The sequence below is a fragment of the Heloderma suspectum genome, chromosome 2 (genome assembly GCF_057233095.1).
Source record: "Heloderma suspectum isolate Gila_16-S chromosome 2, 16-S_ref, whole genome shotgun sequence".
Taxonomy (NCBI): domain Eukaryota; kingdom Metazoa; phylum Chordata; class Lepidosauria; order Squamata; family Helodermatidae; genus Heloderma; species Heloderma suspectum.
This window is the reverse complement of record NC_139459.1, coordinates 401,897,013-401,923,819: the sequence shown is the minus strand read 5'-3', so window position 1 is coordinate 401,923,819 and position 26,807 is coordinate 401,897,013. Positions and strand designations below refer to the sequence as shown.

Genomic DNA, 26,807 nt, shown 5'->3' with positions numbered 1-26,807 from the left:
GTGTGAATGTGTTTGCCAGCTTGGGGGTGGGGAGTTTTGCTGTTGCGCAAGAGCGCAACTCCGCCTCTCCCGTGTTTAGCCAAGCATCCCGGTGTCCCTCTCTTCCACTTTGGCACTTACATCGCTAGCCAGTGAACTGCTTTTTTAAAAAAAAGCCTGCTTCACATTACTCTAAAGCAAGCACACTCTTAGCAAGTGCCCCTGTCCCACTGTTTCTGAGCGCGCACTTTCAGACATGCTGAAGGGATCTTTTCACATCGAGCACCGAGCGTCCCAAAGCTGAGCGCCTCAGGGGTCCAGGGGACTTAGAGGGTGAAGACACAGGCGGCTGTTAGCCCAGGAGCGATTTATTGGAAAGAGTGAGAAGCACACGTTCAAGGGATCGCATCACGCAAGAGGCACTTCAAAGGGTGACTGTTCATTTGCGCAGAATGCCAGTTCAAACTCTTAAAACAGACGCATGGCAAGCAATGCTTTGGCGCGACGGACCAGCAGACAGAGGGGAGCCCTGGCAGCGGGGGGCAGAGGGGGGAGGTGGCGGCGGGGGCTGGCAGAGGACAGGGGTGGCAGCAGAGCTGGTGAGCCCAGAGGGGGCTTCAAAGGCGCTTATACCTGAAGACACCCAAGCCTGGGGATAAGAAAAGCAGCTGGGAGAGATGACTGGGCTCTCCAGCCAAGCGGGGGGACGACAGAAGGGCAGAGGGGGAGACCTGGCCGCTCCCAGACTTGTTGGCAAGACGTTCGGAAGGGGCTTGTTGCCTGCAGACCCCAAAGTCTGGGGTGCGAGGACGTTGGAGGCGGCAGGGGGCCCCTTCATATACTTTGGGCCAGTTTTCGTGGATGCGAAGCCACCCTGAGGAATGAGCCAACGAGGCTTGGTTGTTCACGCCCCAACCCACATTACTCCTGACAATGGGGCACGCAGCGGCTCCACTCCTCTCCCCCTCAGCCCTCCAGCCTGCTCCCAGCGCAAATCTCAGGGGCCTTTGCACGGCAACCCCTCTCGTGCCCTCGTACCTATGGCAGGAAACTTTTGTGCCCCCCCTCCCCGCTCCATCCCTACCCCTTTCCAGAGCACTTACTTCCATCGCCACTCCCCCCCCCCCGGGACTGTAATCCCCCCCCCCGTCTTTCACGGGCGCAAAAGCGCAGGTCCACTCCCCGCGCTGCGTGGTATGGCCCTCTCGCATCCGGGTACGCTGCAGCTGTCGAGGGAGGCCCCAAGTTGGGTAATCGACGAGGAAATCGAGATGGCGAGGCTGCCTTAGAAGGCAGCTGAACAAGACGGTCAGGGAGATTTGCGCAAATTTGTCCGGGAGGGACAAAAGACTCGGCCCCTCCATCCACTGGTGGACTGCCCTCCAAACCCGGGAGAAAGCTGTGCGGGGGGCAACCTATTCAAACTTGGGCAGCCTGAAAAAAGGACCCTCCTGCAGGGGATCCAGGGAGAGGAGGGGCTGCAAGGGGCTGCTGGACTTCAGCCGTGCAGAGGCCGGCTCCTTCGGCCGGTTCTCCCTGCGCTTCATGCCAGAGTGGGGCGGCTACAACGGAGGGAGGGGGGAGCCCGGATGCCCTGCAGAGGAGGAAGGCGGAAGAGTGGATGGACCTACGCTGGAAGGGGCAGGGGGGTGTCTAATGGGTCAGAACAGACAGCAGCGGGATGCCAGCTTGCCCAGCTCCCTCCCAAAATGGCCCCAGGATGCGGCTCATATTTCCATTCTGCTGGATCTCCATGCTGTCCCACCCACCCCTCGAGAGCTCCTCTCCTCACACACGCTCAGGAAAGGTATTTTGTTCTAGACGGACACTCCACTTCCACAGGGGAGCCCTCCCACCCATCGCTACTGGGCCGCCACTCAAACCCTCTGACCGGCCTACCTTTTCCCAAAGACCCGTCCTGTGCTGTTCCAAGTCACATATGCAGCTCTCCCCCAAAAAGGATTCTGTTTTTTATTAGCGCATTTCCATTAGATATGGAAACTGAAAACTCCTCCCCTCTAATCAAAGTGAAAAAGGATCAAGGATTTAAACTGTGGAAACAAACATATGCCCTTCTGCATCCGGAGCCCTCAAGATGGGAGGGACTACAGGTCCCATCATCCCCAATGGTTGTGCTGGCAGGGCGTGAAAGGAGTCCTAGTGCAACACATTGGGAGGTCTGCAGGCTGCGATAATACACAGCATGCGGCCGCACGCAGAGCCCCTGGTCCACCTCGCTCAGCACCGTCTGCACCAGGGGGAGGCACGCGCTGCCGTCCAGATGTGTTGGCCTACAAATCCCATCTGCTGCAGCCAGCATGGCCAATGCTGGGGGTTGTGGGAATCATAGCCCAAAACATCTGAAGTGCTCCAGGTTGCCAGCTCCCGGCCCGGCCCTGCCTGGAGATGCTGCAGGAGGCTCAATCTGGGACTTCTGCATGCTAAGCAAGGGCTCTACCACACAGCTGCGGCCCCTCCCCTAAAAGTACAATGTGGTGAGTTTTTTCAATGGCATTTGACTAAACCTTGTGATTTCCTGCAACTCCAGCAAGAGGCAGCATCACTTCTAAATTAGCAGTCGATCAACTTAGACTGGAATCCGCTGGCGTGTCTCAGGACGCTGTTCAGAACGCTGGCAATGCAGATGCAACACAGGTGCAATGCAGCAGCTCCAGGTGAATGCAGGAAGCTGGCCCCGGAGTGAGTCTCACCCCATCTGGGAAGGGGGTCGTCTCATCTGCATGGTCGTGCCAGGTGAGGGAGAGACTCTGACCCGTTCTCTGCTCTTGATCAGAAATCCAGGGAAGGAGAAGGATCTTCTCAGCACTTGGCAGGACGAATCCCCCGCCCGTACCCCCCCCCACCTCCCCACCCCAGAAAACCCCAGAAACACATTCAGACACAGGAGAAGAAAGCCAGTGCTGGGAGGTGGTAGCAGGAGGAGGTCCAGGCGGCAGGTTCTCTTTTTCACCCCCTCCAGTTTAGTATCTTCCAGGACGTAAAGGAAAGAGCTCCAGTAGCTTTCAAAAGAGTTATTTTCCATGTTGGGACTCAGAGCTGGACGGACTAGCTGATGAGTGCTGGGAGAAAATGAAAATGTACAGTAAAACACAGAAACAAATAGGAAAATGTATGTTTCAATGATGTGCGAGACGAGAAGATGGGCGGGAATGTTGACTTCCCCAGGGGCTCTCCCATCCACCCCCTCCCCACTGCAGCCACTCACATGCCACCACCAACCCACTCAGAATGACTGACGGATCTTCCAGAATGGCACGCTATGCAGGGCAGAGGGCTGCAGCCAGTGAGGGGGCCCCACCCCGTCAGCCGCCTTGGATGCTCTGCTGCTGACCAAAGGTCGACATCTTTTGGCAGACCATCTTTTGACAGGCTCCAGAATGAAGTGGCTATGTTGGAATTATCCAGAGGTTTGATTCAATTCATTCAGGGCTTAATTGGGATGAAGGATGTACCTCCCCCTTTGGAAGTGCTAAATTAGCATAGCAAAGCTAGGAAGGCTGAATTATCTCAACTTGTGAATTGTCACTGTGCTTATACTAAAAGCCCCCCTTGCATTTTTATTTATTTATTACATTTATATCCCGCCTTTTTTTCCTCCAAGGAACTCAAGGCTGCGTACATAACCCTCTTCCTCCTCCATTTTATCCTCACAACATCAACCTGCGAGGTAGGTTGGGCTGAGAGTCTGTGACTGGCCCAGAGTCACCCAGTGAGCTTCCCTGGCCAAGTGGGGACTAGAAAGGGGACTAGAAAGGGCAGGATGAAAATAAACACATGGAACTGGGGGAGGAGGTGCGGAGACCTTACCTGCAGGAGGTTGGATGGGTGTTGCTACAAAGAAAGAGAGACGGAGACACAGTTACATGCATGGAGGGGGGGTGCTGCTTATGGGAGGATGGAAGCGAGACCCTCGTTCCCTCCACCATGACCTGCCCCTCAAGGCACAAACCCCTCCTGCCTCTTTTCTCTGCCCAGCCAAAGTCCGGTATTGCGGCAAGACACAGCCTGCCTTCCCAACCCAGCAGCTGACCTGACCCTGCTTTCTTGAGGGGGATCTTTCCAAGCAAACCCTCCTCAGAGGCCTCCTGTTGTCCTGGCGGATGGGATGGCACTGAAGCACAAGGACCCCCTTCCTGGGGTCAGAAGCTCCCCTGAGAGCCAGTGCAGGATCTGTGCAACTCCCAACACGAGACTTCTGGGGAGGGGAGGGGAGGGGAGGGGAGGGGCTGCGGTGTTCGAGCCCCTGCTTTGCATGCAGAGGGTCCCTCTGCCCAGGTCCTTCCCGGCATCTCCAGGGAAGGAAGGGTGCCCAGTATGAGCAAGTGATGGGGGAGACCCCTCTCTCTCTGCCCAGAGCCCTGGAGTGCTGCCGCCAGTCCAACAGGCAGTAAGGACACTTCCCATTTCCACAGCGCTTTGAATTAGTCCAAGTGCTCAACATGCATTGTCCAGCTGTCATCCTTACTACAACAACAACCCTGTAAGGTAAGCCAGTGTTCTTATCCCCCATGCTGCAGGTGGGGCGGGGGAGGCTGAGAGAGAGCGGCTTGCCCAAGGCCACCTGTGAGGTCATGGCAGAGGTGAGATTCCACCTGGGGGCTTCCTCATTCAAAGCTCAGCCTCTAAGCCACTGTGCCTGGAGGAGGGTGCTCTCTCCCTTGGATCACGCCCATGGAGCTTTCCGGAGGGCCTTCTCCAGGGGGATCCTGGGGGAGTAGAGCCTGGGAGATTCCTGGGCAGCTTCTGCTGGGGGTGGAGGGCCGGGAGGAGGGCAGGCAACCCCCACCCCAACTTCCTTGATCACTTCCCACAATGCTCCCCTCCTGCCACCCATTTCTCTCTCTCCCTCTTTCTCACAGACACACACACACATACACACACGCGCAATTACCTTTCTTGCTCTTCAGGTAGAGGGCGAGTCCCACAGCCAAAAAGAGCACGCCCAGCACGGCCCCCACGGCCCCCGTCCACAGTTTGCTCCTGGCAGAGTCCGACCGCCGTGGCTCTGTGGGAGGAGGGGGAGGGGGAGCCTCACGTGAGCAGCAGGATCGGGGCCAGTCTGGCCTCTCAACCTCCAGGGTTCGAAAGGAGGATCCGTTCCATGCGCTACACACAGGGAGGGCCTTTTTCGGCCCACACTGCTGACCTCTCCTCAGCCTCTTGCATTCGGTAAAGCAAGTTTAAGAGTTCAGCATGTTAATCTGGCACTGAAAGGGTGAAATGGCGCTGCTAAGGAAGACAGGAGATGGCCAGCTTCACCTGGGATGGTTGCGTGCCCTGAGTGAGGGTTTGGGGAGACCTACAAGAACAGCCCCTAAAAGACCTCAGACTCGGATTTACGAATCAGCCTTCTTGTATTCCAGACTCTTGGCCCCTGGGCGAGAAGAGTTTGAGGTCTGACTCTGTGCAGACTGATGCTATCTCACTAGCCAAGACTCTTCCGATTTTGCAGGACTGTCTTTGAAGGAAGGGGGAAATGCGGCTGTCTTCACGGGGCTTGCTCAAGGCCACGGGGCGCTGGCAGAGGGCACGAGTGAGATGAACGAGGGACTGAGCCTCCTCAGAGGTGCGCTGAGAGGAGGACAAGTCCTGTTCTGACACCTCGTGGTGCCGACAAGGGAATGTCCTTCTCGACGCTGGCTGGGCTGGGAAGCTGTAGCCCTGAGCACACGCGACAACTGGGGGGGGGGCGTTCGGGCGGAGATGGCCAAAGGCGACCGCGACTCCAAAGAAGATGGATAGGTCTCCCCATTCACTATTGTCAAAAGCCCTCCTTCCTGAATAGGAATCGCCATTCCCTGGGGGGGCAGCTGACCTACATTCCCAGCCCCTGGAAGCCAGGGCAGATCAGGAGTTCACACACAGCCTCCCTTGCCTTCCAAAGGAGGCCCCCCAGTCAAATTCACTGCAGCAGCAGTTGGGCCTGTCTCTATACGGAGGTACGCTTGCAAGGGAGCCAGCTATCCCAGGGACAAAGCATCAGCAAACAAGTGAGTTAAGCAACTGTGGGAGTTTAGCCACAGCGGCGCAAGGAAGCCAGGGCAGTCGACTCTTTCCTCCCTATTCCATACTCACAGTAAGTAACTGTAAATAATTTCCCAACCTTCTCGTCCTAAGCAACTACATCTTCCAGGGAAAACACACCCAAATAAAAATCCAGTTATGAAGGTAGAAAGCTGCCGGGCGGGGGGCGCAATCCAGAGTACTGCACCTAGTGCCACATGCATGACTATCTGCCTGCTGGTTGGAAGTCGTGGGTGCAATGATCTCCTGTGGAGCTGCAGACTTCGGCTTTTGCTCACATGCCTCAGAACGGGGCACCTCCTGAGAAGGGCTGGGCCTCTCTTTCTGCCTCTCAAGCAGGACAGGAGTGACACGGGACTGCGGGATTCCCACCCTCTTTGCAGGACTGTGTCTCCAGGGGAAAGGGGGAGGGAGGGAGCTCCTACCCCACTGCACAGTGATGGGCGTCTCCAGGCTGGCGTGCTCCACGTGGCAGGTGTAGACGTCTCCCTGCTCTGGTGTCGTCTCCAGCATCACCTGGGTCTGGTAGGTCCAGTCTCCGTTCTGGAGCTCTTCCCCGTAGGCGACCCCTTCCTTCTCCTCCCACCCGTTCTTCAGCCACTTGATCTCGATCTGCAGGGGGTAGAAACTGGCCACAGTGCAGAGCAGCAGGGTATGGGGCGAAAGGGGGTCATCCTTGGTGGCGGAGATGGAGACTGTGGGCTGAACTGGAAGGAAAGAAGAAGGATGTCTTTGGGACTGAATCAGCCTTGGTCGCCCTGATGGATGACCTTCATCAAGAGAGGGACAGGGGGAGTGCAACCCTGTTAATTCTGCTCGATCTCTCATCAGCTTTTGATACCATTGACCATGATATCCTCCTGGATCGACTCCGTGGGATGGGTATTGGAGGCACTGTGCTACAGTGGTTCCGGTCCTACCTACGGGGCCTATTTCAGAGAGTAACATTGGGTGACTATTCCTCAGCCCCTTGGCAATTGAGCTGTGGGGTGCCGCAGGGTAACATCCTGTCCCCAATGTTGTTTAACATCTATATGAAGCCACTGGGAGCGGTCATTAGGGGATTTGGAGCTAAATGCCATCAGTATGCTGATGACACGCAGCTCTATCTCCCTGTGATGTCTGAATCAGGAGAGGCTGTGCAAGTCCTGAATCAGTGCCTAGACTCAGTGATGGGCTGGATGAGGGCCAATAAACTGAAGCTGAATCCTGGCAAGACAGAAGCCCTGTGGGTGAGTGGTTCCCAGGTCCGGGAGATGGGCTTATTGCCTGTTCTGGATGGGGTTGTTCTCCCTCTGAAAGATCAGGTCTGTAGTCTGGGGGTACTCCTAGATCCATCATTGTTGCTGGAGGCCCAAGTGGTCGCAGCAGCTCGGAGTGCCTTTGACCAGCTTTGGCTGGTTCGCCAGCTATGGCCTCTCCTGGACAGGGATAGCTTGACCACGGTGGTACAGGCATTAGTAACCTCAAGCCTGGATTACTGCAATGCGCTGTATGTGGGGCCGCCCTCTAGGCTGCTCCAGAAGCTGGAGCTAGTGCAGAATGCAGCAGCTCGGCTGTTGTCGCGAGCTGCCCCTTTTCGTGTGTAACTCCTTTGCTGAGGGAACTGCACTGGCTGCCTATTTGCCACCGGGCCAGTTTTAAGGTATTAGTACTAGTGTACAAAGCCCTAAACAACTTGGGACCAGGATACCTGAGAGAGTGCCTCCTTCCCTACCAACCTGCCTGGTCACTGAGGTCATCAGAGGGCATGTTCCTGGTGGTTCCACATGGACCTATGGCCCCGTTGGAGTCCACCAGGAGAAGAGCCTTCAGTGTGGTGGCCCCCTTGCTGTGGAATTCCCTGCCTTTAGAGGTCAGGCAGGCGCCAACATTGTGTTCTTTCCGGTGCCTCCTGAAGACGTTGTTCTTTCAAGAGGCCTTCCTTGCATGACCAGCCGTGGGTTGTTGAATTCCACTTTGTTGGGATTTGTCTTTTTAAAAATATTTTAACTTTTTAAACTCTTTTAACTATTGTTTTATTCTTATGTTGTTCACCGCTCCAGAATCTTCTGATGAGGAGCGGTATATAAATATTGTAAATAAATAAATGAATGAATGTATGTATGTCATGGTGTGGGGAGAGAGGGGAGGAAACAGGAGAAGCTGAGAGAGATCCAGAAAATGGAGGAGACAAAGGGCAGCAATCTCTTTCCCTCTGCAGCCACCCAGACATCCTCTGGAAGGTCCAAAAATAGGGCAAGAAGGTGCAGCCCATCCCTCGGGTTCCCCCCAGCATCTGGCCTCCTGCAGAGGGAAGCTGCATTCGCACAGGGAGGCTGCAGGAATCTTTCAGGCCTCGTAGGTTTTGGCAAGTGGGCCTGTCATGGATTTGAAGGCAAAGGCTGATTTTGCTGTAGTGGAATTGCTAAGGCGGCTGTGGAGAAATGGTTAACTCTCCTCCCTTGAACAAAGAAAACATCTCTTGCTATAAAACGCCGACTGAAGCACGACCGAAAATGCTGAATGATACGGGACTGAAAATTTGGAAAGGGGGATAAGTAAAAAGTAGTGATCCTAGTAAAGAGAAGACACACAAAAACAGAAGCAGGGTCACAGTCAATTCTGGGAAACGTGTATTAAAAACTAGAGGACAAGGTGCTTAGATAATATCTGCAAAGAAAATGCTGAGTGTAAGTTCATCACTCAGTATGAAAAGGGTTATGTAAGAACATCAGAAGAGCCCTGCTGGATCAGACCAGGGTCCATCTAGTCCAGCATTCTGCTCACACAGTGGCCGGCCAGCTGTTGACCAGGAACCCACAAGCAGGGCATGAGAGTAATAGCACCCTCCGGCCCATGTTCCCCAGCGACTGGTGTACATGGGCTCACTGCCTCTGATGCTGGAGGTAGCACAGAGGACTAGTAGCCATAGCCTTCTCCTCCAGGAATTTGTCCAACCCCCATTTAAAGCCATCCGAATTGGTGGCCATCACTACCTCTTGAGGTAGTGAATTCTAGTCTGACTCTGCGCTGAGTGAAGGAGGACTTCCTTTTCCCTGTCCTGAATCTCCCACCAATCAGATGAATGGGATGACTCCAGGTTCTAGTAATTTGAGAGAGGGAGAAAAATGTTTCCATATCCACGTTCTCCACGCCATGCATAATTTTGTACACCTCTGTCATGTCTCCCCTGACCCTCCTGTTATCCAAGCTAAACAATCCCAGCTGTTGTAACCTTCCCTCGTAGGGGAGATGCTCCAGCCCCTTGGTCATGGTAGTTGCACTTTTTTGCACTTTTTCCAGCTCTACAATATCCTTTTTGAGGTGTGGTGACCTGTACACAGTATTCCAAGTGTGGTCTTGTATTTGTAAAAGGGCAGTATGATATTGGCAGTTGTATTCTCAATTCCTTTTCTAATTTTTACTAACATGGAGTTGACCTTTTTTACACTAACCTTAAGTTGGGATTTTTTGCGCCAAGGCACATCACTTTACGCTTGCTCACAATGAATCGCGTTTGCCATTTTCTTTATTTAGTTCGTTACATTTTCATACCGCCCAATAGCCAAAGCTCTCTGGGCAGTTCAAAACAATTAAAAACCATAGAATACAAGGCAATAAAATAGATATAAAACTTTTAAAGTTTAAAACTGCAGGATAAAAAAATAAAAAAATAGCCAAATTAAACCTAGCCACAGCCGAGAGATTTAAAATACAATATCAGATTTAAAACAGAAACTGAAACACTAAAATGCCAGAGAAAATAAAAAGCCCTTCACCTGACACCAAAAAGAGTACAGTGTACTCTTTTTGGCATCAGGAGATCCTCTCCAGATCTATGTCATATGTGAAAAGAAGCACTACTTTTAGATGGAGATTGAATGAAATGATATTTCAAAATAAAAGTATTGTGGAACTTTGTCAAAGAAAGACATTTTGAATTTGCTAATAAACCAGGGAGATGGTTGGCCTACAAACTTAGAAAGGAAAAAGAAAAGAAAACAATTGTGAAAATAAGTGAACGTGGATTAGAATTAACTGATAATGTGGCAATTCAGAAAGCTTTTTATCAATACTATTCAAATTTGTATAAAGGACAGGATATCTCCCCAGAATTAATGGATAAATATATTCATAAACAAAATTTACCCAAAATTACTAAGGAACAAAAACAAATGATGAATGGCCCAATAACAGTAAATGAAATGGTGGAAGCAATAAAAAAAATTAAATTGGGAAGAACTCTGGGACTAGATGGAATATCAGGATTATATTATAAGAAGTGTAAGAAGAACTTTAGAAGAAGAAATTTTACAACAGTTGAAAAATATGATGAACGGTATTTTAGAAAAGGGGGAGATCCCGGAAACATAGAAAACAGCATGTATAACATTAACACCTAAAGAAGGACAGGATTTAACCATGACAAAAAACTACAGACCAATCTCATTATTAAACAATGACTATAAGATATTTGCAACAATTCTGGCAGAAAGGCTCAAGAAAATATTGCAGGAGTTTGTATATGAGGACCAAAGTGGTTTCTTACCAAGGAGACAGATGAGAGAGAATGTAAGAACGGTCTTGAATGTGGTGGAATATTTGGAAAAACACCCAGAAAAACAAGCAGCTCTGATCTTTTTAGATGCAGAGAAAGCATTTGATAATTTCAACTGGAAATTTTTAATTAAGACTTTAGAAGAAATGGACTTTGGAGAAAACTTTATAAAATGGGTGAAATCGGTATATACCAATCAAAAGGCTCAAATAATTATAAATGGGGATCTGACTAAACCTTGTGAGATACAAAGAGGAACAAGACAAGGTTGCCCATTGTCACTGCTACTGTTTATACTGGTTTTAGAATTACTGAATAGGGATATAAGACAAGATGATCGAATTACAGGAATAAAGATTAAAAAGGAGAAATATAAGCTGAGGGCTTTGGCAGATGACTTGGTGTTTATGTTGGAAGAACCTTTCAAAGGAATTGAAATTTTAATGAAGAAATTAAAAGAATGTGGAGCAGTTGTTGTTGTTGTTCAGTCGTTCAGTCATGTCCAACTCTTCGTGACCCCATGGACCATAACACGCCAGGCCTTCCTGTCCTGCACTCTCTCCCGGAGTGTGCTCAAGTTCATATTCATTGCATCAGTGATGCTATCTAGCCATCTCATCCTCTGCCGTCCCCTTCTCCTTTTGCCTTCAGTCTTTCCCAGCATCAGGGTCTTTTCCAGCGAGTTTTCTCTTTGCATTAGGTGGCCAAAATATTTGAGCTTCATCTTAAGTATCTGTCCTTCCAATGAGCACTCAGGGTTGATTTCCTTTAGGATGGACTGATTTGACCTCCTTGCAGTCCAGGGGACTCGTAAGAGTCTTCTCCAGCACCACAGTTCGAAAACATCAATCCTTTGGCGCTCAGCCTTCCTTATAGTCCAGCTCTCACAGCCATATGTTACTACTGGGAAAACCATAGCTTGGATTAGATGGACCTTTGTCAGCAAGGTGATGTCTCTGCTTCTTACTATGCTGTCAAGCTTTGCCATAGCTTTCCTCCCAAGGAGCAACCGTCTTTGAATTTCATGGCTACAGTCACCGTCTGCAGTGATTTTGGAGCCCAAGAAAGTAAAATCTGTCACTGCTTCCATTTCTTCCCCTTCTATATGCCAGGAAGTGATGGGGCCAGATGCCATGATCTGAGTTTTTTTAATGTTGAGTATCAAACCAGCTTTTGCACTCTCCTCTTTCACCCTCAACAAGAGGCTCTTTAGATCCTCTTCGCTTTCTGCCATTAGGGTGGTATCGTCTGCATATCGGAGGTTGTTGATAATTCTCCCAGCAATCTTAATTCCGACCTGTGATTCATCCAACCCGGCGTTTCTCATGATGTACTCTGCGTATAAATTAAATAAGCAGGGCGACAATATGCAGCCTTGTCGTACTCCTCTCCCAATTTTGAACCAATCGGTTGTTCCATGTCTGGTTCTTACTGTTGCTTCTTGACACTCGTACAGGTTTCTCAGGAGACAAGTAAGGTGGTCTACTACCCCCATCTCATTCTCTTTCAGAATTTGCCACAGTTTGTTGTGATCCACACAATCAAAGGCCTTAGCGTAGTCAATGAAGCAGAAATAGACGTTTTTCTGGAATTCTCTTGCTTTCTCCCTGATCCAGCGAATGTTGGAGATTTGATCTCTAGTTCCTCTGCCTCTTTGAAACCCAGCTTGTAGTTCTCAGTTCACATACTGCTGAAGCCTAGCTTTTAGGATTTTGAGCATAACCTTGCTGCCATGTGAAATGAGCGCAATTGTACGGTAGTTTGAACACTCTTTGGCGTTGCCCTTCTTTGGAATTGGAATGTAAACTGACCTTTTCCAGTCTTGTGGCCACTGCTGAGTGTTCCAAATTTGTTGGCATATTGGGTGCAGCCCTTTAACAGCATCATCTTTTAGGATCTTAAATAGCTCAGCTGGAATACTGTCATCTCCTCTAGCTTTGTTGTTAGTAATGCTTCCTAAGGCCCACTTGACTTCACTCTCTAGGATGTCTGGCTCAAGTTCAGTGGCCACACTATCATGGCTATCAGGGACATTCAGATCTTTCCTGTATAGTTCTTCTGTGTATTCTTTCCACCTCTTCTGAATCTCATCTGCTTCTGTTAGGTCCCTGCCTTCTTTGTCCTTTATCATGCCCGTCTTTGCACAAAATGTTCCCTTGAGATCTCCAATTTTCTTGAAGAGATCTCTAGTTTTTCCCATTCTGTTGTTTTCCTCGATTTCTTGGTATTGTTCATTTAAGAAGGCCTCCTTGTCTGTCCTTGCTATTCTCTGGAACTATGCATTCATTTGGATATACCTTCCCCTTTCACCCTTGCTCTTCGCTTCCCTTCTTTCCTCAGCTGCTTGTAAAGCCTCCTCAGACAGCCACTTTGCTTTCTTGCATTTCTTTTTCTTTGGGATGGATTTCCTTGCTGCCTCCTGAACAATGTTACGGACCTCCATCCATAGTTCCTCAGGCACTCTGTCTCTCAGGTCTAATCCCTTAAATCTATTCCTCACCTCCACTGTATATTCATCAGGGATATGATTTAGGTCAGGCCTGAATGTTTGAATGGTTTTCCCTACATTCTTCAATTTAAGCCAAAATTTTGCAACAAGAAGCTCATGATCTGAGCCACAGTCAGCTCCAGGTCTTGTTTTGACTGACTGTATAGAGCTTCTCCATCTTTGGCTGCAAAGGACATAATCAATCTGATTTTGATATTGACCATCTGGTGATGTCCATGTGTAGAGTCGCCTCTTGTGCTGTTGGAAAAGAGTGTTTGCTATGATCAGCGTGTTCTCTTGGCAAAACACTATTAGCCTTTGTCCTGCTTCATTTTGTAAACCAAGGCCATGCTTGCCTGTTATCCCGGTGATTTCTTGACTTCCTTTTAGCATTCCAATCCCCTATGATGAAGATGACATCTTTTTTTGGTGTTAGTTCTAGAAGGTGTTGTAGGTCTTAGTATATCCAACTGAATGCAGAGTTCCAGAGAATAGCAAGGAGAGACAAGAAGGCCTTCTTAAGTGAACAGTGCAAAGGAATCAAAGAAAACAACAGAATGGGAAAAACTAGAGATCTCTTCAAGAAAATCGGAGATCTCAAGGGTACGTTTTGTGCAAAGACGGGCATAATAAAGGACAAAGAAGGCAAGGACCTAACAGAAGCAGATGAAACAGAAGCAGATGAAATACTTAGATGCTTTCGAACCATGGTTCTGGAGAAGACTCTTACGTGTCCCCTGGACTGCAAGGAGGTCAAATCAGTCCATCCTAAAGGAAATCAACCCTGAGTGCTCATTGGAAGGACAGATACTGAAGGTGAAGCTCAAATATTTTGGCCACCTAATGCGAAGAGAAAACTCTCTGGAAAAGACCCTGATGCTGGGAAAGACTGAAGGCAAAAGGAGAAGGGGACAGCAGAGGATGGGATGGCTGGATAGCATCACCGATGCAATGAATATGGACTTGAGCACACTCCGGGAGAGAGCGCAGGACAGGGAGGCCTGGCGTGCTGTGGTCCGTGTGGTCACGAAGAGTCGGACACGACTGAACGACTGAACAACAACAAGAAGATTTATTTACCGAAGTTTAATACAGAAAGGTTGAGGAAAGAGTGGTTTTCTCAAAGGTAAACTTCACGTGGTATCTCTCCTGAGAGGAGTATGTTGAAGCCTTCTTGGTATGTTTTTGTATGTGGGGTAGGGATGGCAGAGAATTCCGCCACGGATCTCGGTGAGGCTGAATGCTAGGGATGTCAGAGAATTTCTCCACGTATCTTGGGGAGGCCGAATGCCAGTGCATTCGGCCCCCCGAAATTGGTGGAGAAACGGTCTGCCCCCCCGCCCCCCCACCAGGACGGGACTTACCTTGCTCAAATGTCCCTGGCGGCGGCAGCTCCAGCAGTGGTTCAGCGGCGGCGGTGGCGGCCGGTCTTCCAACCGGCTGCCGCCACCGCCATTTCCAAGTAAAACAAACAAACAAACAAACGTGATAGGCAACGTAAACATTTACGTAGCCTATCACGGCTGACAGCAGGGACGCAAACGGCGGCGGCTATGGCCGCTGCCATTTGCGTCCCGGCAGACGATGAGGTTTCACGGCCGGAGAGACGGGTCACCTCCCCCCCGGCCAGAATTTCAGTGGGGAGGGGCGGGGCGCCTCCCCCCCCCGGCCAGAATTTCAGTGGGGAGGGACGGAGCGCCTCCCCCCCACCACGAAGCAAGCGTCGGGATCAGGTAAGGGACTTTGGTCCATCCCTACCGAATGCCAGTGCATTTGGCCCCCCGAAATCTGTGGCGGAACGGCCTGCTACCCCCCTGTCCCCTCGCGGATCCCCCCCGGGATGAAACTTACCTGGGGCAGATCTTCTGGGCGGCGGCGACTCCGGCGGCTGTTCTTCCGACTGGCTGCCGCCACCGCCATTTGCAGGTTTTTGTTTTTGTTTTGTTTTTTACAGAGACATGATAGGCTATGTAAGTTTTTACGTAGCCTAAAACGTCTGGGTAAAAAATATATATATTTATGTATATTGAGACGCAAAATTAAGGAACGCAAATGGCGGCAGCCGTAGCCGCCACCATTTGCGTACGCGGTTTTGTTTTGTTTTTGCACCCAGACGCGATAGGCTATGTAAGTCTTTAAGTCATCTATGTTAAAAAAAAAACACAAACCCACACCCGCGACCAGACTGCAAATGGTGGCGGCACCGGCAGCCAGTCAGAAGACCAGTCGCCCCCGCCAAAGCCGCCGCTGGAGCCGCCCCCGCCATCCGGAACATCCGCCCCAGGTAAGTCTCGTCCCGGGGGGGATCCGCGAGGGGTGGAGGGGTGGCAGGCCGTTTCGCCATGGATTTCAGGGGGCCGAATGCACTGGCATTCAGCCTTACCGAGATCTGTGGCGGAATTCTCTGACATCCCTATCTAAATGGCATCTAAAGCCTGATGGGAGCTGAGCTAGCGGTGACTGACCAGGAAAGAGATCTTAAGGTTGTGGTGGACAGCTCAATGGAGATGTCAGCCCAGCGTGTGGCTGCTCTAAAAAAGGCAAACTCCATGTTAGGCATAAAGAGAAAAGGAATAAAACTGCGAAGATCAGACTGCCCCTATACAAATCTATGGTGTGACCACACTTGGAATACCGTGTACAGTTCTGGTCACCACATCTCAAAAAGGATATTGTAGAGCTGGAAAAAGTGCAAAAAAGGGCAACCAAGGGGCTGGAGCATCTCCCCACGAGGGAAGGTTACAACAGCTGGGATTGTTTAGCTTGGAAACCAGGAGGGTCAGGGGAGACGTGGTAGAGGTCTAAAACATTATGCACGGCATGGAGAACGTGGATAGGGGGACAGTTTTCTCCCTCTCTCAAATTACTCGAACCCAGAGTCATCCCATGAAGCTGATTGGTGGGAGGTTCGGGACAGATCAAAGGAAAGACTTCTTCACACAGCGCATAGTTGAACTATGGAATTTGCTACCACAGGATGTAGTGATGGCCACCAATTTGGCTGGCTTTAAAAGGGGGTTGGACACATTCCTGTAGGAGAAGGCTATAAGTGGCCACTAGTCCTGATGGCTCTGTGCTACCTCCAGCATCGGAGGCAGAGAGCCTATGTACACCAGTTGCTGAGGAACATGGGTGGGAGGGTGTTGTTGCACTCATGCCTTGCTTGTGGGTTCCTGGTCGACAGCTAGTTGGCCACTGTGTGAACAGAATGGGGGACTAGATGAACCCTTGGTCAGATCCAGCAGGGCTCTTCTTATGTTCTTAATCTTATCGGAATCTTCTAAGAGTTGAGACTGTGAGCTCAAATTTATGGGAGATATTATTTATTTATTTGTTTACAATATTTATATACTGCTCCACATCAGAAGATCACATTAGCTATGAGGCAAGATCAACACAAAGAGGTGGGGGTTTCTTTTGTTTCTGGAATGAGGAAGCTACTTTACCATCTGGAACAGCCACAGGGAACCTCTGGCTGGCAAGGACATTCCAGGAAGAAACGCCCCCTTCCCTAGGCTACGGCCCCAAGGGAATCACTCCTGGCTTGTTTCAGGGTTGTTTGAGGGTTATGAAACCCTCAAACCACCCCTGCTGCCTGGGTTCCTATGTCACGGCAAGCCACGGCAAGCCAGGCTCCCACGGCTGCCGTGCAAAAATGGTGCCCTCGGCACGTGGCACGATGCAACAGCCCCCACGGTTCAATGAAGCCATGGTGGGCTGCCGTGTCATGAGATCCAGGTCAGAGAGAGATGAGTGGGGGAGAAAGAGGAAAAATGTGTTTCCCACCCTCCTATAAAGTGAAATAGTCCAGGCAGAAGGTCCTTTCCAGGTATCCTGGTAGATTCTGGAGTTGTTTGTGTCCTGGGGCAGGGGAGGGGGGCTGTATGGCTCCCCTTGAAGGTGCCGCAAGACTCCTGGTTGCTCTTGCTGTGCGTGTGTCTCCCTGCCCTGCCCTGCGGCCCGTGCGGAGGGGGATTCAATGGGAGGCTTCTGAGCCTGCTCTGCTTGTGTCTAGAACTGCGTATTGGGGGGAGTCACAAGTGCCCCCACACATGGGAAACCAACTGCTTCAGATGGAGGTTTACAACTGGTCTTGGGTGGGGTTACGCTCCCCCTGAAAGACCGAGTGTGCGGTCTGGGAGCCCTCCTGGGCTCTGAGCTAACTGGGGAAGCCCAGGTGGCTACGGTGTCCAGGAGTGCTTTTTACCAGCTTTTTACCCTATCTGGAGAGGACGGACCTTGCCTCAGTTGTCCACACACTAGTCACGTCCTGGCTGGACTACCTTACGGCACTATGCATGGGGCTGCTTTTCACACTCCTATAAAGTGAAATAGTCACGGTGACCACAGGGGAGAGGGCCTTCTCTGCAGCGGCCCCACACCTTTGGAACAAGCTGCCATCGGAGCTCCGCCGTGCTCCGTCCTTGAAGGCTTTCAAGAAGGCCTCGAAAACATATTATTTTACCGTGGCCTGAAAGGCGGCCAAGGGATGCTTTAAATTAATCAATAAATAAAAACCGCAGTAACTGCAGAGCGGAGAAAGGGGGAGAGAGAGACCCTTCGAACCTGCGCTCCTGCCTCTGCCCCCCCCCCCGTTCCCGCAGCCTCCCCGGCTCCCTCGGCCTCTTCCTCTCTGCCCTCCCCCCCATCACAGCCTTTGGTCTCCCATTCGTGGGGGGGGGTTTCTCTCAAAGGGGTCTTCTCTGCAGCCCCTGCCCGTGGCGACGGGGAGGAGCCTGAGAGTAGGCTGGGCCCCGCCCGCAGAGCGTGGAAGAGACGCCCCCGCCTCGTCTCCACGCCCCCCCGTTGCCTGCCTGGCCGGGATCCCCGCACTCACCCCGCCGTGCATGGGCGAAAGGCCCCAAGATCTTGTAGTTGTGCCGGCAGAAGCGCTCCACGTCGGCCATATAGTCCTGCAGCAGCGCCTTGTCCTGGTTCCAGCGCCGGACGTCGTGCTCGGCCCACACCGCCTCGGCCATGAACTTGCCCAGGGCACTGTCGAAGCGGGAGTAGCGCTGCCGGCCGTAGAGATACCAGTCCAGGAGGCGCACGTGCTGCGTCCCGTTGGCGAAGCGGCACTCAGACTTCCTCTGCATCAGGAAAAGGGGGGCTGGAGAGCAGGAGGGGGTCGGTCAGGGAAAGTGGGCGGACGCCACAGAGGGGGCTCCAGCTGTGCCTCCTAGTGAGGGGAGCCTCAGACGCCGCTGCCCTCTTGCCCCGCCCACTCCCCAGCCTCAAGCCACGCTGGCCAGTCCCTGTGGGGGGAAAGAGCCTGCGCCCCCTTTCAGTGCCTTCAGCTTTCACCGTTCAGAGAAGACACTCCCTGGTTCAGTATGAACCTCCCCTTCCCTGACGGAGAAGAACTAGGGCCACGTGCTGCCTCCAGGACCACAGGCAGCGAGCATATACACACCAGTCGCTGGGGAACATGGGCGGGAGGGTGCTGTGCTTGTGGGTTCCTGATCAACAGCAGGTCGACCACTGTGGGAACAGAATGCTGGGCTAGAGGGACCCTGGTTCGGATCCAGCAGGGCCCTTCTGAGGTTCTTGTGTTCTTAAAACAACTCAGGAAATTTCAGAATTTTGCTGCTGCTAGGACTGGGCAGGATCAGATCCCCTCCCAGGACAGAGATGAGGGCAGAACAACCCTGGGCACACTTGTCCTTCCTCTTGGGGAGCCTGGGACCAAGCCGAAGCCACGCAGCTGGAACAGGCACTCCGAGTCTCACCCCTCCCCTCCCTCTGCTGCTTGCCCAGGCCCGAGCTTTGGACTGGATGCTCCTTGAGGCAGGGCCCTTCCCACTTATGCTCCAGAAAGCCCCATGCACACACAGGATGGGGACAGTGTAAAAGCCAGAAGGGGCCCCTTATTTAAAAAGAAAAATGCTGAAAATAGTGGCAAGTGTTAGAGACACTTGAGAACAATATTTTAGGATGAAAACCCTTGCAATATTATATTATCATTAATCCCATAATGCCCAGAACACATGCGGAACAGGCCGGATGGCCACTTCCAAATGAGGGAAATCAACCACACTCACCAGTCACACATAACTGCATGGTGGGTCTACAATAAGCCACAAAACTTCCACAGAAGCCACATTCCAGTATCTGTTCTGGGGAACATTTCGTATTCAAGGAAAATGGTCCAGAACGGCAACTTCCAAGTGGGCCAAATCCACCAAACTCACCAGTCACACATTGCTTGATGGGATTGATAGAATCAGTTATAAAACATCCACAGAATCCACATTTCAGTTGCCATTCTGGGCCATAGTCCATATTCTGCAAAACAGCCCGGAACAACAACTTCCAAGTGAGCAAATCAGCCAATTCACCAGGCAGTTCACACTGGATGGGCTCGATATAAGAAGCCACAAAACTTCAATAAGAAACCACACATGTTTAGAATAAAAAGCCACCTTTAATGGCTGTTAAAGTAATATAACAGGATCGAAGCACTCCAACATTTACAGAAATTTGCCTTTCAGCCTTACTAAGTAGCATTTGACATCATCTAATTAAATTTGCCCATTATTAAACCAACCATATTTGTCTAATTTACCCCAGAAAACAATTCTAGCATGTCTCAATCTTTCCCTATGAGTGTATGCCAGATAGTGAAAAGGTGAATGGTTTGGGAGGTTTCACACCTGAGCATTTTAGGCTATGGATCACTCCCCTTCATGGATCACTGCCTTGTTGTGGCGAAGGGGCTTGCGTAACTCAGTGATGCCATAAGCTATGCCGTGCAGGGCCACCAAAGACAGACAGGTCATGGTGGAGAGTTCTGACAAAAGGTGGTCCACTGGAGAAGGAAATGGCAACCCACTCCAGTATTCTTGCCAAGAAAACCCCATGGAACATATCACAAGGCTAAAAGATATGATGCTGGGACAAACATGAGATGGCAAGGTTGAACATCGACATCTTGGGAATCTAAATCTTGCGAACTAAAATGGACAAGCATGGGCGAATTTAATTCAGGTGACCATTATATCTACTACTGTGGGCAAGAATCCCTTAGAAGAAATGGAGAAGCACTCATAGTCAACAAAAGGGTGGGAAAAGCAGAACTGGGGTACAATCTCAAAAACAATAGAATGATCTCAGTACAAATCCAAGGCAAACCATTCAACATCACAGTAATTCAAGTCTATGCCCCAACCACTGAGGCCAATGAAGCTGAGGTTGATCGGTTCTATGAAGACCTACAACACCTTCTAGAACTACCACCAAAAAAAGATGATCTTTTCATCATAGGGGATTGGAATGCTAAAGTAGGAAGTCAAGAAATCACTGGGATAACAGGCAAGCATGGCCTTGGTGTGCAAAATGAAGCAGGACAAAGGCTAACAGAGTTTTGCCAAGAGAACACGCTGATCATAGCAAACAGCCTTTTCCAACAGCACAAGAGGCGACTCTATGCATGGACATCACCAGATGGTCAATAGCAAAATCAGATTGATTATGTCCTTTGCAGCCAAAGATGGAGAAGCTCTATACAGTCAGTCAAAACAAGACCTGGAGCTGACTGTGGCTCAGATCATGAGCTTCTTGTTGCAAAATTTCAGCTTAAATTGAAGAATGTAGGGAAACCACTCAACCATTCAGGTATGTTGTTCAGTCGTTCAGTCGTGTCCGACTCTTCGTGACCCCATGGACCATAACACGCCAGGCCTTCCTGTCCTGCGCTCTCTCCCGGAGCGTGCTCAAGTTCATATTCATTGCATCCGTGATGCTATCTTGCCATCTCATCCTCTGCCATCCCCTTCTCCTTTGGCCTTCAGTCTTTCCCAGCATCAGGGTCTTTCCAGGGAGTTTTCTCTTCGCATTAGGTGGCCAAAATATTGGAGCTTCAGCTTCATTATCTGTCCTTCCAATGAGCACTCAGGGTTGATTTCCTTTAGGATGGACTGATTTGACCTCCTTGCAGTCCAGGGGACTCGTAAGAGTCTTCTCCAGCACCACAGTTCGAAAGCATCAATTCTTCAGCGCTCAGCCTTCCTTATAGTCCAGCTCTCACAGCCATACATTACTACTGGGAAAACCATAGCTTTGATTAGACGGACCTTTGTCGGCAAGGTGATGTCTCTGCTTCTTACTATGCTGTCTAGGTTGGCCATAGCTTTCCTCCCAAGGAGCAAGCGTCTTTTAATTTCATGGCTACAGTCACCGTCTGGTGATCTTGGAGCCCAAGAAAGTAAAATCTGTCACTGCTTCCATTTTTTCCCCTTCTATATGCCAGGAAGTGATAGGGCCAGATGCCATGATCTTAGTTTTTTTAATGTTGAGTTTCAAACCAGCTTTTGCACTCTCCTCTTTCACCCTCAACAAGAGGCTCTTGAGATCCTCTCCGCTTTCTGCCATTAGGGTGGTATCGTCTGCATATCGGAGGTTGTTGATAATTCTCCCAGCAATCTTAATTCCGACCTCTGATTCATCCAACCCGGCATTTCTCATGATGTACTCTGCATATAAGTTAAATAAGCAGGGTGACAATATGCAGCCTTGTCATACTCCTTTCCCAATTTTGAACCAATCGGTTGTTCCATGTCTGGTTCTGACTGTTGCTTCTTGACCCTCGTACAGGTTTCTCAGGAGACAGGTAAGGTGGTCTGGTACTCCCATCACTTTAAGAATTTGCCACAGTTTGTTGTGATCCACACAATCAAAGGCTTTAGCGTAGTCAATGAAGCAGAAATAGACGTTTTTCTGGAATTCTCTTGCTTTCTCCATGATGCAGCGAATGTTGGCGATTTGATCTCTAGTTCCTCTGCCTCTTCTAAACCCAGCTTGTACTTCCGGTAGTTCTCGGTTCACATACTGCTGAAGCCTAGCTTGTAGGATTTTGAGCATCACCTTGCTGGCATGTGAAATGAGTGCAATTGTGCGGTAGTTTGAACACTCTTTGGCGTTGCCCTTCTTTGGAATTGGAATGTAAACTGACCTTTTCCAGTCTTGTGGCCACTGTTGAGTGTTCCAGATTTGTTGGCATATTGAATGCAGCACTTTAACAGCATCATCTTTTAGGATAGCTCGGCTGGAATACTGTCATCTCCGCTAGCTTTGTTGTTACTAATGCTTCCTAAGGCCCACTTGACTTCACTCTCGAGGATGTCCGGCTCAAGTTCAGTGACCGCACTATCATGGCTATCAGGGACATTCAGATCTTTCCTGTATAGTTCTTCTGTGTATTCTTGCCACCTCTTCTTAATCTCATCTGCTTCTGTTAGGTCCCTGCCTTCTTTGTCCTTTATCATGCCCGTCTTTGCACAAAACGTTCCCTTGAGATCTCCGATTTTCTTGAAGAGATCTCTAGTCTTTCCCATTCTGTTGTTTTCCTCGATTTCTTTGCATTGTTCATTTAAGAAGGCCTTCTTGTCTCTCCTTGCTATTCTCTGGAACTCTGCATTCAGTTGGGTATATCTTCCCCTTTCTCCCTTGCTTTTCGCTTCCCTTCTTTCGTGAGCTACTTGTAAAGCCTCATCAGACAGCCACTTTGCTTTCTTGCATTTCTTTTTCTTTGGGATGGATTTCGTTGCTGCCTCCTGAACAATGTTACGGACCTCCGTCCATAGTTCCTCAGGCACTCTGTCTATCAGGTCTAATCCCTGAAATCTACTCCTCACCTCCACTGTATATTCATCAGGGATATGATTTAGGTCATACCTGAACGGTTTAGTGGTTTTCCCGACGTTCTTCAATTTAAGCCGAAATTTTGCAAGAAGCAGCTCATGATCTGAGCCACAGTCAGCTCCAGGTCTTGTTTTTACTGACTGTATGGAGCTTCTCCATCTTTGGCTGCAAAGGACATAATCAATCTGATTTCGATATTGACCATCTGGTGACGTCCATGTGTAGAGTCGCCTCTTGTGCTGTTGGAAAAGAGTGTTTGCTATGATCAGCATGTTCTCTTGGCAAAACTCTATTAGCTTTTGTCCTGCTTCATTTTGTACACCAAGGCCATGCCTGCCTGTTATCCTGGTGATTTCTTGACTTCCTACTTTAGCATTCCAATCCCCTATGATGAAGAGGACATCTTTTTTTGGTGTGAGTTCTAGAAGGTGTTGTAGGTCTTCATAGAACCGATCAACCTCAGCTTCTTCGGCCCCAGTGGTTGGGGCATAGACTTGAATTACTGTGATGTTGAATGGCCTGCCCTGGATTCGTACTGAGATCATTCTATCATTTTTAAGATTGTACCCCAATACTGCTTTTCCCACCCTTTTGTTGACTATGAGTGCTACTCCATTTCTTCTAAGGGATTCTTGCCCACAATAGTAGATATGATGGTCACCTGAATTAAATTCGCCCATGCCTGTCCATTTGAGTTCGCTGATTCCCAAGATGTCTATGTTCAATCTTGCCATCTCATGTTTGACCACCTCCAGCTTACCTTGATTCATTGATCTGACATTCCAGGTTCCTAAACAATATTGTTCTTTACAGCATCGGATTTTCTTTTCACCACCAGACACATCCACAGCTGAGTGTCCTTTCGGGTTTGGCCCAGCCGCTTCACTCTTTCTGGCGCTACTTGGAAATACCCTCTGCTCTTCCCCAGTAGCATATTGGACACCTTCCGACCTGAGGGGCTCATCTTCCGGCGTCATATCTTTTAGCCTTGTGATACGTTCCATGGGGTTTTCTTGGCAAGAATACTGGAGTGGGTTGCCATTTCCTTCTCCAGTGGACCACATTTTGTCAGAACTCTCTGCCATGACCTGTCCGTCTTGGGTGGCCCTGCACGGCATAGCTTATGGCTTCACTGAGTTACGCAAGCCCCTTCACCACAACAAGGCAGTGATCCATGAAGGGGATTCAGGTATGACCTCAATCATATCCCTTATGAATATACAGTGGAGGTGAGGAATAGATTGAAGGGATTATACCTGATAAACAGAGTGCCTGAGGAACTATGGACGGAGGTCCGTAACATTGTTCAGGAGGCAGCAGCAACGAAATCCATCCCAAAGAAAAAGAAATGCAAGAAAGCCAAGTGGCTGTCTGATGAGGCTTTACAGGTAGCTGAGGAAAGAAGGGAAGTGAAAAGCAAGGGAGAAAGGGGAAGATATATCCAACTGAATGCAGAGTTCCAGAGAATAGCAAAGAGAGACAAGAAGGCCTTCTTAAATGAACAATGCAAAGAAATCAAGGAAAACAACAGCAAGAAATCAATGCACAGAAATCAATGCACAGAAACAATGCACAGAAATCAAGGAAAACTTCGGCGCTCAGCCTTCCTGATAGTCCAGCTCTCACAGCCATACATTACTACCGGGAAAACCATAGCTTTGATTAGACGAACCTTTGTCAGCAAGGTGTTGTCTATGCTTCTTACTATGCTGTCTAGGTTTGCCATAGCTTTCCTCCCAAGGAGCAAGCGTCTTTTAATTTCATATATATACCACCCAACTGACAAATGCCAACAGGATCATTTACAGTCGTTTGACGCATCTCATCTTTGTGCGTGGTGTCCCTGCATGCGCATCATCCGTAACCATGCAATGCACACAGGGTCACTTTGCATTCCTGGGTGGCTTGTTTCTAACTATTTATCGCATTTTGTCAGAATCGTGTTTTCTCAGCTAGAGCTACTCTTAGCCTGATGTGGTGACACTTCTGTCCCACCTTTTCTCCAGGAGCTAAAGGTGGTGTACAAATCCTCCCCCCACACCCGCATTTTTATCCACACAACAATCCTGTGAGGTAGGTTAGGTTGAGAGGTTGTGATTGGGCCAGGGGGATCCATGGGGAAGCTGGAATTTGGACGTGACATCTGAGGAGTGTGCGATCGTGTGTGCCTTGGGAGGTGGGGGTGCAGAGAGCACAGCGGGGGGGGCAATGTTCTGGTTCCACTCTGGCAGCAAAAGGTCTTGGGCAGCCCTGGACACATACCTCCAAGTAGCAGTTTGAGCAGAGCTTATTTCATGTTTTTCCCCTGTGGGGCAGAAGGGGAAGAAGCCCATAATGTAATGTCCGGGCAACAGGGTGGGCTCCCCCCCCCAAATACTAATGCAGCAGCAAAGGGAGGGGTTCCCTCCCTCCCTCGCTCAGATCCCCTTATATGCGAAAGCAATCACTTCCTGTTTCGTTTTTGAGCACTGGAAGTCCAGGAGGAAGACGCTTCTGCCTGCAGTTCAGGGCCTGATTGAGACTCGGAGGGGGCTGACAGGGGGGCTGCCAGTGAAGCCGGGGGGGCTGTGCTGCAGGGCTGTTTTGCAGGAGGAGTCTGGGCTGATGATCCCCACCAGCCTCCGTCCCAGCAGTGGACTACAATGCAGGCTGCCCTAAGCCCCTTTCTCTTAGCCAAAGGCCCCTCCATTCTGGGAGACATATATAACACTGGCCTGCACTGCAGGGTGGTCCTCCCCGACTCTCTCCCGCAATGTGCAGTGTAAGGAAAACAGCACTGGACAACACTGCAGGGTTGTTGTAAGTTGCTCCCTCACCCTAGCCCCAGTCTGCAATCAGGACATGACACAGCACCTCTAGAAAATGTCTGGGGCCCTGACACAACTCCAGGCAATTCAGGGGAGGGGGCTGTTGAGTGGGGAGGGGGCTTAAGCAGTCCTTTCCCAGGACCACCACTGGTGAACCCCGCAGGGGGTCCCCTCCTCCAACCCACGAGCCCCCCACTCTGGACTCGACCTACACTGGGGATGGGGGGGAGGGAGTGGGAGTTTGCAGGGGCAGTGAAAGGGAGAAGGGTTGGGGCCACCGTCACTTTCCTGGCAGGGCTGTTCTGCCCGTAAGAGCGGCAGGCCAGGCAGAAGTTCAACAGGTGCAAACCTCCCTCATCACTGCAGCTCCCTGCTGGGTGCAGGCTGGGCTTCTGCCGTCCCCCAGCTGCTCAGGGGCTCTTGGCTGGTGCCAGGGCAGGCGGTCGGCGTGGGCAGAAGAGCATCTCCCCCACTTCTGGTGAGCTCTTCTCAAAAGGGGGCTGCCAAGTGGGGAGCCCAGAGGGGGGCAGATGACGGGAGGGGCTGGTTTGGTCCATTCTCACCCCCCTGATCTCTGTGCCCCCTGCTTCTCTCTGGGGAGGCCCCTCTACCTCTTGGGGGCAACAAACCCTTCTGCCCGTCGGGAGGGGGCAGGGCGGTTGGCAGTGGTCTTGTGAGCCTGCGGGGGCCACCTGGGGGTCAGCTTGGAGAACAGGGCCAGCTAGAAGGACCTTCTTGGCCTGATCCAGCAAGGACTGTCTCCAGTGGGCCATTTCAGCTCAGACCCCACCACCAGCTCCTCTCTTCCCCGGCCCTTTCTCTTTCACCCCCCCCCCTTCCAAGGGGGCTCCTTGGGGGTTCAGACCCCCCAGTGTCCCGACTTCTTTTGATGCTGCTCCAGAGGCAATGGGGTGAGGGAGAAGAGGTGCGTGGGGGCTGGGTGAGGATCCCGGGGGGGCCAGCTTCGCTTTTCCCCCTGCCCCTCCCTGAGCCTTGGAGGCTCCCTGGATCCCTCGGGCCCCTTTCTCTCCCCAGGGACCACCTGCCTTTGGGTTTAGGGGGGTGTCCTCCTCAGGGGAGGCTTACTTGGTGCCTCTCTGGGACGGTCAGGGGCATCAGGGGGGGGTCTTTCTCCAACCCCCCCTTCTGCACAGCTCCTCCCCTTACCTGGGGGCGCCTTCCTCCCTCCAGCCCCAGGGACCAAGGACGGCCCCATCAGCATTAACATCGTCACCGGGGGAGCCCAGGCCGGCCCCATGGCTGCTCCCCACAAGCAGAGGAAGAGAGAAATCTGCTCCAGCCCTAGAAG

General features: G+C 50.8%; 1 protein-coding gene across 1 annotated transcript; it reads right to left on the bottom strand.

Annotated features, from left to right (window-relative positions):
- Positions 1–333: 333 nt before the first annotated feature.
- On the bottom strand, positions 334–26,807 carry LOC146356654 (H-2 class II histocompatibility antigen, E-S beta chain-like). The gene is made up of 6 exons (XM_084841268.1): positions 26,666–26,807; positions 17,890–18,162; positions 6,450–6,731; positions 4,892–5,005; positions 3,808–3,831; positions 334–3,059 (listed from the first exon to the last, which is right to left on the bottom strand). The coding sequence occupies exons 1-6, from the start codon at positions 26,754–26,756 to the stop codon at positions 3,046–3,048; spliced, it is 798 nt and encodes a 265-aa protein (XP_084697394.1). The 5' UTR covers positions 26,757–26,807; the 3' UTR covers positions 334–3,045.

Bases quoted from the DNA above. Each gene is read 5' to 3' on its own strand.
- LOC146356654 (XM_084841268.1), bottom strand. From the start codon at position 26,756: ATGGGGCCGGCCTGGGCTCCCCCGGTGACGATGTTAATGCTGATGGGG. The intron at 5,006-6,449 runs GTAGGAGCTCCC...CTCCTCCCACAG, and splicing joins GCCCATCACTGTGCAGTGGG to AGCCACGGCGGTCGGACTCT. The intron at 3,832-4,891 runs GTAATTGCGCGT...CTTTCTTTGTAG, and splicing joins CTACCTGAAGAGCAAGAAAG to CAACACCCATCCAACCTCCT.